Below are 14,768 nucleotides of genomic sequence, written 5' to 3'. Positions count from 1 at the left end.
TTTGACCATGCAGAGGAAATGGCAGATGTTAACTTACCTGGGTACCTGGGGCAGACGTGAGTTATAGAACGAACGCTGCCCCTGCTGCAGGGAATTTGAACCCAACGACTTCCTTCTCCTTTGCAACTGGTGATCCAAAGAGGACTGTACAACAGGATTTTCATTTAGGACTTGGGATTGTTTCACACACTCTTCACTGAGCCAGCAGCTAGCTTCCAGCTGCTCTAGGTTTTGCTTGGCTTCCAATAACTTCTGCTTCTTGACTATCCTTTCCAGCTGGAATTTGACCTTTTTTCGTCTTATATCTCTTTCTGCCTTTTTTAAGGAGTATCTTCGCAAGAGCTCCAGCTGCACCAGTCTCTTCTTGTTCTGCTGTAGCAGAGAAGGGCAGATTTCCAGCCCAATGGTGCTCTGCACCTCAGCCTCTGCATACAGCTTAGTCTCCGTTTGCACTGCAAACTCCCTCTGCTGTTGCTGAAGGGCAGCCAGTCGTTTATTCTCATCTATAAGCCACTGCTGGTCTGTAAACAAAATAATGATTGAAAGGAAGTTAAAATCATAGGAAAAACATTGTTCATTGCAAGTTTATTTCTTAATTTAAGCAGCCATGAGAGCTCATTCGAAAACACAATTTTTATGCATGTAGAACAGAGTCTTGACATTTAGAGAAAAATACTTTTTTCTCTAAAAAAAACCCAGAAATTAGAGAATTGCTGCACTTTATTGATAATCAAAAGCCTTTCCATTGGGATAAAGACTCAGGTAACAACTATAAGACAGAAGCAGGGGCTTGGCCAAAAAAGCTAAGGAGACTGGTGGATAAGACCTTGTATATAAGAAAAAGTAGAACACGTTTCGATTTTTCAAAGATTACACTCGAACATCACCTCAATTTTGTTGTTAACCCTGGAGTCAAGACTACTTTATTCCATGCAGGGGACGCTCTTAGAGATTTTCAGAGCATGCTGGCTTCAACCTAAGCTATGATGAACTGTAACAATCAAAAGAAGGGATAACTAAGATCACCACTACCACGTTGTGTCTGATGGCTTGGACACGTTCTCTTAATGAAACAGAGTTTGTTCATTTTTATGCTGCCAGAAAAATGTACATATAGAGCTGCACAAAGCAAAGAAAAAAAACAATGTTAAAATCACAAGCAAGGTTCCTAGAAAAGACCAAATCTTTTCAAAGCACTACTGTCTTACTAGCAGAAACATTTCTCTTGGCTGGGCTTGCCTTCAATCTGCAGTCCTTTACTGACTAAGCAATCTTTCGTTGCATGCTCAGGAGGTTAGGATTAAGAGGTATTTAAATCTGATGTGATGAACAAGGACTACCCGCAGCTCTGCACAGCTCAGCTGCAGGAGAGGTATTTTGGGCTGTGGAAGTTTTCCTAACATAAGAAATCATTAGGGCATAGGCGTTGTCAGCATCACTTGCTTGGTGACGACTGAGCTTACTAAACATACTAGCACAAGTCTCCTGTCCTATTTATGTTGGCAGCTCTGCAGACAGCACATACACAGAAGTAGGAGTTCTACCTCTATGGTTACTGTATGAATAAGAGGGAAGCATTTTAGTAATTTCATTAATTTTTCTTAATGGCATTTTTAACTTGCACATACAAAGCTTTTTTTCCTCAACTCTTTATTTCCAGATCTTTCCTCTTTAGAATGTTTCTATCAAAGAGAATATTTGGCAGATAAGAGTTTCCCTGGAACAGAGCTGCAAGCCCTAAGATGCTAATTATTCTCTGCTCACAAATTTGCCTCTGCCATGAGCTGAGACACAGAGGTTGCAGAAAAGGTAGAGAACTTTTGTGGGCTGCCAACTGAAGAACTGATTGTATTTGTGTAGAAAGGACTACCTGCCTGGCTAAGGTTTGCATGAACACATTAAAATCAGCAGAAATAGATGGACTCAGAGAACAAGCCTACAGAGCCACAAAATAAAAATATTTTGGGGAAAGTCTCCTGGTTGCCTGTACTATCTACACATCCTAAGTGCATTTCTGCCACATCACGTCAGCACAATTTTCTCTTAATTTCTTCATTATGGCTGACATTATTAAAAAGATAGCAGACTGCAGAAGTTTGGGTGTAAGAAGTTTCAAAAAATTTACAGTTTTCTTCTTCCAGGAACCAATATCAGGTTTTGCCAAATGGGAATGGTGCTTCTGTAATAGGCATACTTATCAAGAAACTTGGACCAAATAATTCATTAGGAGACAAACTAGAGAACACTATAACCACCCAATTTCAGTGGTGAAAAACATCTCAAAGTTTAAAATGTTCTCAAATCAGACTATAAGCTCACTAAGGGGCAGCTCAACGTCACCAAGACTTCTTGCTGAATATGTCCACCAGAAAGCAAAGCAGCACCTCTAGGGCCAGGAGCCACTGACACTAAAAAATACCTCTCTGAATATGCTGTAGCTCCACCTTCTGACACAGCTATTTGCCATTCAAAATCTGATCACTGATCTAGCCGTTAGTACTCTTGTATCACACTGTGGAACTTCCTAGAAATAACTCCTATTTGAACCAAAGCATTTCTCTCTTTTTTAAAATCCGGGTTTGGTTTAAAACAAATTAAGCTGTGGAGAACGTGATACAGCTGATTAATCATCTTTGGGGTAAATAAAACCCAGACCTTATTTTTGACCTTAATTTGTCACACTTCAGTTTCTATTTCCACCACAGAATATCTTCATACATTTTAATTCATACTGTAAAGGGTGAGGGTGTTTAGAAATACTGAATATATAAAAGCCAGTGAAACTCTCCTTCCCTTAACTGAGGGCTGAGATTTTAGCTCTGAATTTCAGTGCTAAATTGAAAGCACCCACCCGTTTCTCAGATATGTTTTGTTTGTTTTCCTTGTTTAAAACTCAGATAGCAACCACATAAAATTCAGTTCGAGCCACGGTTTTATGCCATCACTCTATTCTTCCTGAGAGAAATTAATTAAAGCATGTGAAAATGGTCTATATTGTTACTGGTGACATACTCAATGAAATGTATAAAGAAAGTACCTCAACTGACACGTTCCTGCCTTGGAAATGCTGCTTGGTTCCTATCATCCTGTTGTTAGAGCAGTTTTCCCTGAAACCTAATGGTTGGAACTACCACAGTCCTCTCAAAGTCAATATCCCAGAGCAACTCATTGGATGAAGCACAGGTATATCACAAGAAAAACTTAAATCACAATAGCAGACAGTCTACACAGCAGAGTTGCAACTACAGATACGAGCTGAGCAAAGCTGCAGGGAGGCAGAACAGGGAGCCACAGGGGAGTAGCATGCTGGTGCCAGCCCCTCCAGCAATGACCTGCACAGCTAATTAAAGAGCACTGCTAGTGCAATGCAAGGGAGACCCTTTAGTCCTGTTAATCAAAGCTTAATAACTGTTCTCAAGGGAAAGGCAATTAGAAGAGAAAACTACTAATAAGCCATAATAAAAGTTCCACCCATAATATAAAGCATAACTAGGACAAAAACATCCAGAGGATGAAAGAATTCAGTAACGAAAGGGAAGTAAGAGAGAGGAAGAGGCAGGTACTCACTTTCTTGGATCTGCTGGTTGATTAGTGCTTGATCATTTTCTAGTTCCCGCTCTGCTTTGATCTGTCCTCTCAGGATCTGCTGCTTTAAATCCTCAATGTAGAGCTGCTGCCGTTGAATTTGTTTTCTGTGGAAAGCTTCCTGGTCTCTCAATTTCTGCTTGTATTCTTCATGCACAGCATCTATTTCTCTGTTGTTAGAAATGTTGACAGTGAATTTAAACCCGAAACAAATACCAAACATTTGGAATAAACCAAGTCATCTTACTGAAGAAAGACAACATTCAAGATACTGTCCTTTTCAATAAGGGTGCAGTATGAAAAAACTCGAGATGGCAAAGCAGCTGTGTATATGCATGTCACAGCAGCTACAATCCTGTAAGTGTCATAAATGTCAGCAAACATGAAAGCTCCTGTGGTGACGCAGAAGATTCCATCACCAGAAAGATAATAGCAAAAAGAATTTTAAAAATATTGTCACTTCTCATTTTGCTGTAGATTTTCAAAAAAGTAAATTGGGGAGGAAGGCTGCTTATGTGTTATAAAATTTTATAACCACTCTAATCTAAATACTTCGAAATGCTTTACAGAAATGACAAACATTCTCTGTTTTCAGATCAAAAATCTCCAACCTAGAAAGGGTTACGGGCATTGTTGAGATTACACTGACAGTCTCTGGCAGTACCAAGGAAAGAACCTGATCACACCATTCTCTGTTGGATGCAACAACTATATTAGGTTACTGCTTCTATATTTGGAGCAGAATTGTGATAAGAGAAGTGACTAACCTGTGAAAAACTGCCTTACAGTCCCTCCAAGATGTTTGATTCCTGACTGTATGCCAAAATTTTACATACATATGTGCAGACACACACAGTAACAACCAAAATAATATCTATTCTTAGCATAATCCCTGATAATATTCAAAATACATTAACCCTCTGAAAGGAATATATATTCTACCTGTTCACATGTAGTCATCAGAAATTCTTAATGTTAATTTGATTTATAAAGGTGATGTATGATCTGTCTGTTGTTTTGTATCTACACACCACATTATAGGTAACCTTAGAAAATAAAATCTTTAAGTCTTGAAAAAAAATTGACATATATTTTACTAATGAAGTAAATTATGTACTTATTATAATGATATTTTTATTATGCTTTTGAAGAGAGCAGAGGTGCCAAAATGCTAGAAAGACCCTGGAGGTCAAAAGAAAACAAAACCATAATTTCAAAGGGAAAGCTTTGGAAACATAACGTTGTTTGTATAATCACTACCAATACAAGGTCATCTGTATGAAAAGAGCACTTGACTTTTGCTACACTGGAATTAATTTGACATCTCTATTCAGAACTGCAAGCATGTGCTCAAAGCAACCATTTCCACAGCAACAACTTTGATTCTATGTGCTAGATTAGCAGACAAAACAGATGAAACGAGCAGCTAAAGTCTGCATATCTTTTGGAGCACCTTTACATGGAACATATATTTCACTTGCTTAAGAAGCAGTGGGAAAGCCGCGCTACATAAACACCTTAAGATTATAAATAATTTACAATATTACTGTGACTCTTCCATTCACCTGAGGAAAACACAATTTAATGTTTATGTAAATGTAGTGCTGGTGAGAATAACTGAAAAGGAACATCTGTTCAATTGTCTGGCATGGTGCAAACAGTCAGAGTACAAACTTTGCTATTGTCATCTGCTAAATGGTTTGTGTCTGTTTGGGGCTCACAAGAACAAATTAAAAAGAGTAGGCAGCTCCAAGAACCATTTGTCCTTGGCTTGACTACAAAGATGCCAACATTCTGTGATTTGTAATTTTTTCCTCTCAGATAAACTTTAATTGATCCCCAGGAAACAGGAGCAGGATGCTTCATTTCTTATTCAGCCAAAGTAGGTTTCAAATGACCTTTCACTGCAGCACTGAAACACTTGCATGGCCATGACAAATCTCCAGCTGTTCAGGTATTTGTAATGCTACCAACTACTAGGGGACAAACTCAGAGGTTAAAGCTAGGCTGGTTAACTAAAGAATCACCAGTTATCCAACATAGTATTAAATCTGGAGGATCCCGTTCAGGAAAAAGCTTCCATGGTTTCAATGATAACTCTGAAGGAGGCTTTTCCTGAATGTGGCTTCCATGTTATCTTCCGTATTTTCCAAGGGAAATTAATGCAGCAGCCATTTAACCTGGAGGTTAAAGTACTGATCCGAGAGACAAAACCTCTCTGATTTTGCAGCAGTTACATCACCTCTGTGCTTTCACACATGCTTAGGCTGCAAGGTCTTCAGGGCAAGAACTGCCTCTGGGTGCCCATGCACAAATCTTCGTAGAGCTTCACTGTCAGCTGAGGCCTCTTCTTGCTGATACGTTAAAACTGATAAACCTTAATAGCAATTGTAATTGTTAAGTCTCTGTGTGCACTCTGATGATGGGGTAGTCTTTAACCTGTTTTGCTAACAGACATATGAAAGCTTTGATAGCTGTGGTGGTATGAAAATTGAAAAATGTGAGCCTAAATTTGTTACTGGACAATTGCATGACCTTGGGCAAGTCACTTAGTCTGAAGCATGAGAGAAAGAAGCAAAGTACATTCATCCAAAAGGAATGATGAGTGTCCTTTAACATTATCAAATACCAGAAAGTCAAGTATTGGAAGAGCTGATTGCATTCATTTATCATTATTAGCACCATTATGTATAAGATAGAGGAAATGAAGTAAATCATTGCCAATAAAGGCTGAAAAGCAGAGCATGATAGTAAGACAAGATAAAGTATTCCCGTTCTGCAACTCTTTAGTAAAATTTGATAAAATTCTTCTTACAAAATGTCTCATATTCTTCCTAACCATGACTTATATCTCTCAGCCATCATTTTCACAAAATCCACCTATAAGAGTTCAAACTGTTTACAAATTGAAATCCAAAATATTTAAGTATATGAAACAACTTAGTGTTGCATTTCAATCCAAAGACCTTACAATGCTTGCAGAGGTGCTTAGGTAACATCTGTTTACAGCTGGGAGAGGGCCACAACCTCTTCCCATACTTTCCAACAATACTGAAGCCAGCTTGACCCCTCCCATACAATAAAGTATCAGAGAATAAGCAATGCAAACAATGCAGATGGAAGTGTGGTGTTTGCTGTTCTCAGCAGCACTAGTGTATTCCCTCATGTGTGTGGTAATGACTTTTTGCTGAACTAACATGAAACTGTAAGATCCTTTCCAAAAGGCATGTGTGTTTGCACACAGAGCAGTACAGGATGCAGTCCAAACTGATGTTATTAATCGTAGCTCCATACTATGACTACACCCCAAAAGACAGAGTAAAGAGGCATGCCCATACTTCACTTTAAGCCTTGAAAAAACAAACTTGGCAAAGAAACTGCTTTTGTTCTGGTGATAGAGCTAGTTGGTACAATTCTCCCTCTCTAAGGCTAAAGTTTGTTCAATGAAGTACTGTTGCTGAAGGTATATAGATGAATTGCGGTTCTGCTGCTATTTCAATGCCTCTCTGCTTCATCTCCTAATTTTTAATAGTACAAAACAAAAATCAGGCAGGGCAGTAAAGGCAGGTCTGAATACAGAGATGGAACATTAAACATCTTTCAAAGAAGTTGCTTCTTAAAGATGGCTTTCTCAAGCAGAACAGGAAGATAATGAAAATTCATGCAAAGCCACTTACATAATACAGGTATGCCAGAAGATGTTTTTCCTCTGACTGCGAGACTAGTGTCTGTGAGAGCAAAATTACTGGCTGGTTTGGGTTTCGGATACAGATCTGTCTGTCACAGCTGAAACCAAGAACATGAAGTAGGAATGCTCCCTTTCTACCTTCAAACATGCTATGTCACGTCAACACACTCTTGCTGGTTTGTGGAAACAACACAAGAAAACAAACTACAAACCAAAAATGAGGTGACAGCTGCCCAGAAAGAAAATAAGGTATTCCCACACCCTTCATTGTTAAATTACCTAATATACAATTCAAACAATCAGCTTTTATAATACATGTTTGAATTATTAAACTCAAAACAAATATCAACACAGTCAACCTAATAATTCAGCCATATTCTGTAATAGGTATATTTCATCTAAAACATCTTAAATCAGATATACTGTTAAATTTAGACTTGAAATACAGGAATACTTTGAAATACAGGAATCAAGCACAAACCAATTTCTGCTATTACTTGTATTCGTGCCTTCCCACATAAGCAGTCTACATTCAGTCCAGCTCTAGGAAGAAATAATATAACCTCAGGTCAAACATAAGACAAACAGCTTCATTTATGTAGGTATCAAGACACACATAAAATCTTGGTTTCGTGGGACTGACATACTCTGGCATACAGCATATTAAAACAAAACAAACCAAAACCAACACTTCATAGAATTTCATAAAAGCTTGCAGATTTCTAGGTGTACCAAATGGAGCAAGAAGTGTCAACAATTACCCCTCCTCCAAGTAAACGTTTAAAAACAACAAGTAAAATTACAACAACAGAAATATACAAACCTTAATCTAAAGATAATCACAAATTACTGAGAAAATGTTCCTATTATACCAGTGCTGCTGGATTGCTTTTCCATCTCATCTTTCTCTCCACGAAGTTTGCACAATACACGCTAAATGAGCCATCTGTAAATCCACTTTTTTTCCCAGCCTGTGGTGTTGTCAGCTCTCCGGAATCCTATTGTGCAATTCTCCTCCTCTCTTCCCCAAACACTTCTGCTGATGCAGAGGCTGGCGGCTGCTACAGCATAATGCAGTTTTCAGTAACTATGGCAGCAATAGCTCTGTGGTGAGGCTGAATGCCTTCTGCAACAAAGTCTTACGGCTCAAATAGAGAAACTCAAGTAAAATAACCTCTGTTTCCAGAAGCTGAAATTTGCCAATTTTCCCAAAGCAAGTATCAGTCAAATCAGCATCCCTTTCCTTCTCTTTGCCTAGTATTCAAGCCCCATTTTTCTTTTACAAATGATTTTTTCCAGGGGAAGAAGAGTTAATAACAAAGCAGAAAAAAAGATGTTGGCAAAGCGTTTTGCACCCTTGCAAATCCCAGCACTGAGAGCAATCACAAGTCAGGGTTACAAGCCTACGAACTGATACACATCTACACCTGCTCTATCCTCCCCCTCCACCCGTGTCCAATCCGGGGCCCTTCGCGCAAGGGCCTCAGAGCATCACACAGCAGCAGGCACCACGCAGCTGCACGGGATTGTACATCTGCTTCTGCCTAGCACAGAGGCCAAAACATCTCCCTCCTCCTTCCAAAAGCAAAGGGAAGAATGATAAAGGAGATACAAAGACCTTGATTATCACCTCCTGCAGCCTCCTGAAGCAATGACACTCATAAAATTCAAAGCAAAAGTGGGGGGGGGTGACAGGCAGGAGGCGGGAACCAGAAATCATTTCCCACAGCCAGCAATGTCAGAAACCTTTAGAAACAAGGGACCTTTGGAAATGTACACACAGAATAATCCCCTTCACGGAAGTTACCATCAGGTGAAGTATAATTTGCATTTCTGATTAGCTGCTTTGCTTACAGAAAAAGCACACCTGTGCATTTTTTTATATTCTGGGGGTTTTTTTAGCCTTTGCATGCAACACCTTTTTTGCTTTGCCTAAGCCCCCAAAATAACAATAAGGCAATGACCTATTTAAGGCAACCCTTCAAATACACTTCTAAACCAGACCTGATTTTGGCAAGGAGTCACAGGAACAAGACACAGCCACCCACTGCAGTAAAGGTCACTGCTGCCTTGCTAAATTTCAGTTCAGCTGGAACTATAATCTACCACAGGTTTTCCCCTTATGATTGCAGTTGTATATAGAATCTGTAAGTTCCCCTGCTAACCCACCATATGTGATTCTGCTGTTAAGTTGTAAAGTTGCTGTGAGCGACACAGTGCATGTGTCTCTGAAATAAAATATTTGAGGGATCTTTTAAGAGATGCAAAAGATTAAATTGTATTTGTAGCACTTTGAAATTCTCAAATGAAAGCTGTTGGTAAGAACTCAGAGTATTAGTTTTACAAATATTATCTGGACATGTTAACTATAACACATCAGGATAATAATTGTGTTGTGTTCTCCAGCATCAGATACCATATCTATGGACACTGTTTCCTTTCCAGTTCAGTAGAATTTCACCCATTCTTAGAAGACTTTCTTCTTTCTGGTTTAACAATGTTGGTATTTTCAAGGAAAGAGAGCTAAAACATGGTCCAAGCATATAAAATTAATTTAGTGTATTGCTATACCACAGGACTCTAACGGAACTCCTGTGGTTTGGGTTTTTTTTCAAACCAGTAAGAGAATAAAATCAGGGTTTATATTTACGTGCAGTATCATATTAAGGCAATGAAAGAAGCAAGAACTTAGTTACCTTCTTATTTGTGGTAATGCTGTCATATGATGACTGATGCCAGTTACAAGCCTTCTGTATGTTTGCTGGCTGGCAAAAACATCAGAAGTTTGAAATGCTGGAGGTCTTTTGAGTAGGGTGTATGAGCAAGCAGCCAAGTAAGAGTGCAATGAATCACACCCATTTCAAGGGTCATTTCATGCTTAAAGTTTTAATATTTGGATGCAATGGTAGAAATTTGTTTTCTCTCTCATTTCTCAAAATATTTCAACATACAATTAGAGGTCGAACTTGTAATTCAAACCATGACATGCAGATGAGAAAAATGTCATCATACTGATAGCATGGAGATAAGACTGTAAGTAATTACTACCATAATATATATGTTCATATGTTCCAAAATAAAAAATTTAGAAGAAAGCAAAGTACCATCAGCTCCTGAATAAAAAGTACTTAAACCCATGAAAGCCCAGCAATTTCTGAATGGTTTTTGTGTGTGACTGCTATGCTTCTTTGCATGAATGAACAGTATTTTATGCTAGAACTTCTTTTTGGACTTTTCCATAAAGCCATTTTTTTCCCAGCAAAAGAGAACCCAATTTGTCCATGGAATTTTCAATATACTAATGGGTATTCACAGTACCTACTACTGACATAGAATTCAATATACATAAGGGTTCTTATATGTTGTAAATTGATGGCAGCTTCAGCATAAACTCTTTAAAATAATGGTTACACATACAACAAAGGTACAAACCATTTGCACAAGTTTGAGTATGAAGAAAGAACATTGTTGCAGAGACTTGCCTATAGCTCAGTTGGATGTATAGATTCTTGTTTCAATATGATAAAAATCAAATTAAAGCTTGAAGCCTAGTTTGCATCTCCTCTGGAGTAAATCAGTGTAGCACAGGAGAAAGACAAAGCTGGGGATCAAAAAATTCAGCATGATTTAGACACATTAATATTCTTATCTTAGTTCTGGATAGCATTTGTTTTCTTTACAGCTTCTAAATTTTTGACTGTGAAAATAAAAATAGGAAATCATGAAGATGTGTAGAAAAAGAAGGCAAGAAAACCTCACTGAAACCTGTAATGCACAGAGATGCTACTGTCATTTTTCAGAAGTAGATTCCAAGATGCAGACTGCTAGCAGCTGGGAGAGCATCAAGAACTATTAAGTGAGAGGGGGGAGAGAGAAGGACAGACCCACACACACAGAGCTTACCTTGTTCTTATATTTTCCTCTAAGCATCTCTTTCTTAAAAAGAGAAGACCTACACTACGTGAGCTTTTTATCGATGAGCAAATAAGCGCTGCTGTAGCCCACTTAGTCCTGTATTACTGTTTGCAAGGTACCTGAAACACACCCTTCTATATTTGACATTGACTTTTCTTCGTGAAAACTGGACATTTGAGAGACCATATATATAATTTTATTCTCATCTTATAGATCTTAATCTAGATGTCTCAGTCATAACCCCCTCCACGAGAAAACTACTTGTCTTGACAGAAACACAGGCTTACTGGTTACTGCAGAGGAAGGCCAAGTGGATCAATTGAGTTTATCTTTGCCAAAAAAACTATTCAAGAGGAAAAAACAAAAGACCACTGGACTATGTAAGGTGAAAGACAACTAATGTTAGATACAATCTATAGAGTAGCTTATTCCTTTGAGAGATGGACATTGATAGAAATGAATGTGATACCATAAATGCTTTCCATTTTCAAAGAAGTAACCATTTGAAATACTAGGTAAGTATGAGGCCAATGTTATGCAATGTGATATGCACAGTCCTGTCCAAGTGATTAAAAAATTGATCAACACAAAAAAATATACTGTCTGAACATGGTCTGAAAAAATCAGAAACATTCTGCAGTTGTCAGGTTAAAAACAGGAACACCAAGTGCAGTTCTGTGCTATACTGATCACAGTGGTTTGGGATTTCTACAGGTTTTTCTAGGACCACCAACAAATTACTGTGACATAAGCTTCACCTCTGATGTTTACACCCATGTAAAGAGCAACTTGATATCTACTTCTGCAGGTCATTAAAAGAGCTTTCATTTTAAAATTTTTCATACTTTTTACACAGAAAGTAACAGCAGTGATGTGTAAAATGTACCTCAGTAATAAAACAAAATGCAAAAACATAAATTTTATAGAAAGGTGTCACTGCAGCAAATGAAAAGCAAATGCAGAGATTAGATACATTAAAGAGGACACTTCTATTTGATCACTTGAACACATGATGGGACCTATTCAACGTAGTTTTGTCTGAACCAAGCCCTGGTTTCAGACATACCTATTTTCATCCAACATAAAAAACTATTTGTTAGTTGGCTTTAAACTTACTTGTCAAGAGAAGAAAGGATATAGTGAGGAGAATGGGTGCAACTTCCATCCAAGTTGAGCCAGTCCAGAGCCCCACAACTCAGAATGGGTGGAGTTTCATTAATCTACAACACACAACATGAGAACAAGAAGAAAAAAATATCACAGCAACCCAGAAACTTCCAAGTTATCGTTAATACTGCCGTTGGCAACTACTGTGTGCAATGCTGCGTAATACCTCCCATGTGAGTTTATAATCTCACACTTCTGCTAAGTATTTGTTACACCTCTTCTTGTAGCTCCATTTTAATGTACTGCATACTTCATTAATTAAGAAATTAAGAGTTAAAATAAATGAAAGTTAAGCTCCTTAACTTAAAGTGAATAGAAAAGGATAGTTGAGCAGAAAACATAAAATGTTACTGTATGAAAATCAATTTGAAAAGGTAGATTCTTATTCATACTGCCAATATAGGTTGGCTGTATGGTTATGTCCTAAACCAGAAAGTTTACATTCATTAAGTTCTGGTTTTTAGTCACATACACCAGTCATTTTAAGAATTATCTTATTTTTTAATTAAAACATTATTGAACTAGCTGACCAAATAATATCTTGCAGTAGTTAGTTCCCGAGATTAGCATACCCAGAAATATTTTATCTATTTCTGAGGCATGTAACAATTAAGTGCTTTTAGAGCCAACAATACTTCAGCAATCAATCCCATAAATTTTCCTTAACTTCTAGTATGCATCATTCAGGATGGTGAAATGACAGAGATAGAAGATAATTCAGAAAATTATCAAATGTAGAAAGATTCTTAATTGGTCTTTTCACTGCATCATTCTGTCCTTCTGTTTCAATGACTTTCTGTAGTCAGGACTAGAAATAGGAAACAGTAAATTATTCAAGGGATCTGCATCATCTTTTGCTAAGCACATCTGAAAGAAGCACTACTGTCCTCCCACAAAAGGTTTAGTGTCATTACAGACCATTAGATGGAGGAAATGAAGCAAGTGAATACGCTGATGAGACGAAATATTATCTATATATCTACCTCAGGCTGGCTTTTAAGAGGGAAAATAACTAGGAAAAACAATAAAGAATTAGGAGAGAAAAATACAGGTTTAGAACTTACTGATCTTCTTTGTCTTAAGATAGCAGCTTCTGCTGGGTGATTGAATCTAAACTTATGAGACTTGCCGAGGACAACAAGGGCACCTGTGAAAAAAAGTAATTAGAAATCTTCAAAGATATAATTCATCAGACAGTTGGTCCCTAAAATCTTAGTAGTATCTGAACTCCAGTATACAGACTACAGCACATACAAACTACTGCAGAATATTAAAAAATAAAATATTCTGACCAACAGCTTTCTAATTATCACAGAGCAGAGAACTATTTTTAAAATTTGCCACTATGGAACAGCAGAGTTATTCTTTAATGGCAGCATTGAAGCAAACTTATGTTGGATATCTCTGCAAACTTAACATAACAGTAATTTCCCTGTTCATACTAAAGACTGGCATGACTTCATATAAAAAACATAACCAGCCCACTACTGGAAACTTGTTTCTACACTATTTTTTTAAGAATCCAGATCACTACAAGTTTCCAGAAACTGCATATATTTTCTTGTTTTAAACAACCTTAAAGTATGGGAGCCTGATCCGTTTTGTCTGAGCTCATTCACTATGAGTATGGGAGCCTAATCTATCTCATCTGAGCCTATGACTCTGTGACTAGTACCCTCCACCTAAACACACTGTGAAAAAGTTGAAGGTCATTTCAACCATATTACATATCGCCAAAAAACCCCACCAGTGGTCTGCTGGCTTAGGGCCAGTCTCCACTGCTTTCCATAACAGCATCTTTGACTACAGGTATTCGCTTTTCAGAAAGCTACAGACTACTGCTACTGAAAGGGGTCTTAATATTGTCACTTATGTCTTTATTTTACTTTACTTTCTTTATTTTTCCCAGTCTGAAGTTCTAGCTATGGATCAAACCATATGGTGCTAGCAGTAGGAGACTGAGAGATTTATTTCTTAGATCTGCATGAGTGCCATAAATCTTTGTCTCTAAGCTCCAGTGGGAAGTTGATTATAATGCAGCATTCAGAGAAAAAGCAAGCCTTACCTTGTGACAGACGACATGATCCAGTGACTTCACATCCATTCACAGTGCAGTGTGCACCCTGAACTGGTCGCAGTGTCACAATCCCACAGTTGTTGTCTATCATACAATGATCCCTTTCAATCCACCGTCCCTGCAAAACTACCGTGTATAGATTTGTTTTATCTCACCTGTTGAGGGGGTTGGGTTTGCACTGTTTTCCTTGGAATGAAGTACCACACACTATTTGGCACTATGACTACATACTTCATACCTCAGAGAGCTATGTCATGTGCAGAACAAGGAGATTAAATTGTCTTGATTCCTATCCAAGTACCCAATATCACAGAAAAAACGTACTTGATCAAAAAT

The 14,768-nt window shown here is 37.9% G+C and overlaps 1 protein-coding gene across 3 annotated transcripts in view; it reads right to left on the bottom strand.

The window, feature by feature from the left end:
- The window catches only part of STARD9 (StAR related lipid transfer domain containing 9), a 104,182-nt gene that overhangs the window by 22,635 nt on the left and 66,779 nt on the right, over positions 1-14,768 (bottom strand). The window contains exons 18-22 of one of the 3 annotated variants that reach the window (XM_030482460.1): positions 14,421-14,558; positions 13,420-13,502; positions 12,305-12,408; positions 3,568-3,755; positions 38-521 (exon numbers count right to left, since the gene is read on the bottom strand). In XM_030482460.1, coding sequence (XP_030338320.1) covers positions 38-521; positions 3,568-3,755; positions 12,305-12,408; positions 13,420-13,502; positions 14,421-14,558 — 997 coding nt within the window. Of the gene's footprint in view, positions 1-37; positions 522-3,567; positions 3,756-8,096; positions 8,729-12,304; positions 12,409-13,419; positions 13,503-14,420; positions 14,559-14,768 lie in introns of those variants that run through there. The other 2 variants (XM_030482461.1, XM_030482463.1) reach the window with 2 other exon arrangements.

Source organism: Strigops habroptila, chromosome 4 (assembly GCF_004027225.2).
Source record: "Strigops habroptila isolate Jane chromosome 4, bStrHab1.2.pri, whole genome shotgun sequence".
NCBI lineage: Eukaryota > Metazoa > Chordata > Aves > Psittaciformes > Psittacidae > Strigops > Strigops habroptila.
This window is presented reverse-complemented; position numbering and strand designations above follow the sequence as displayed.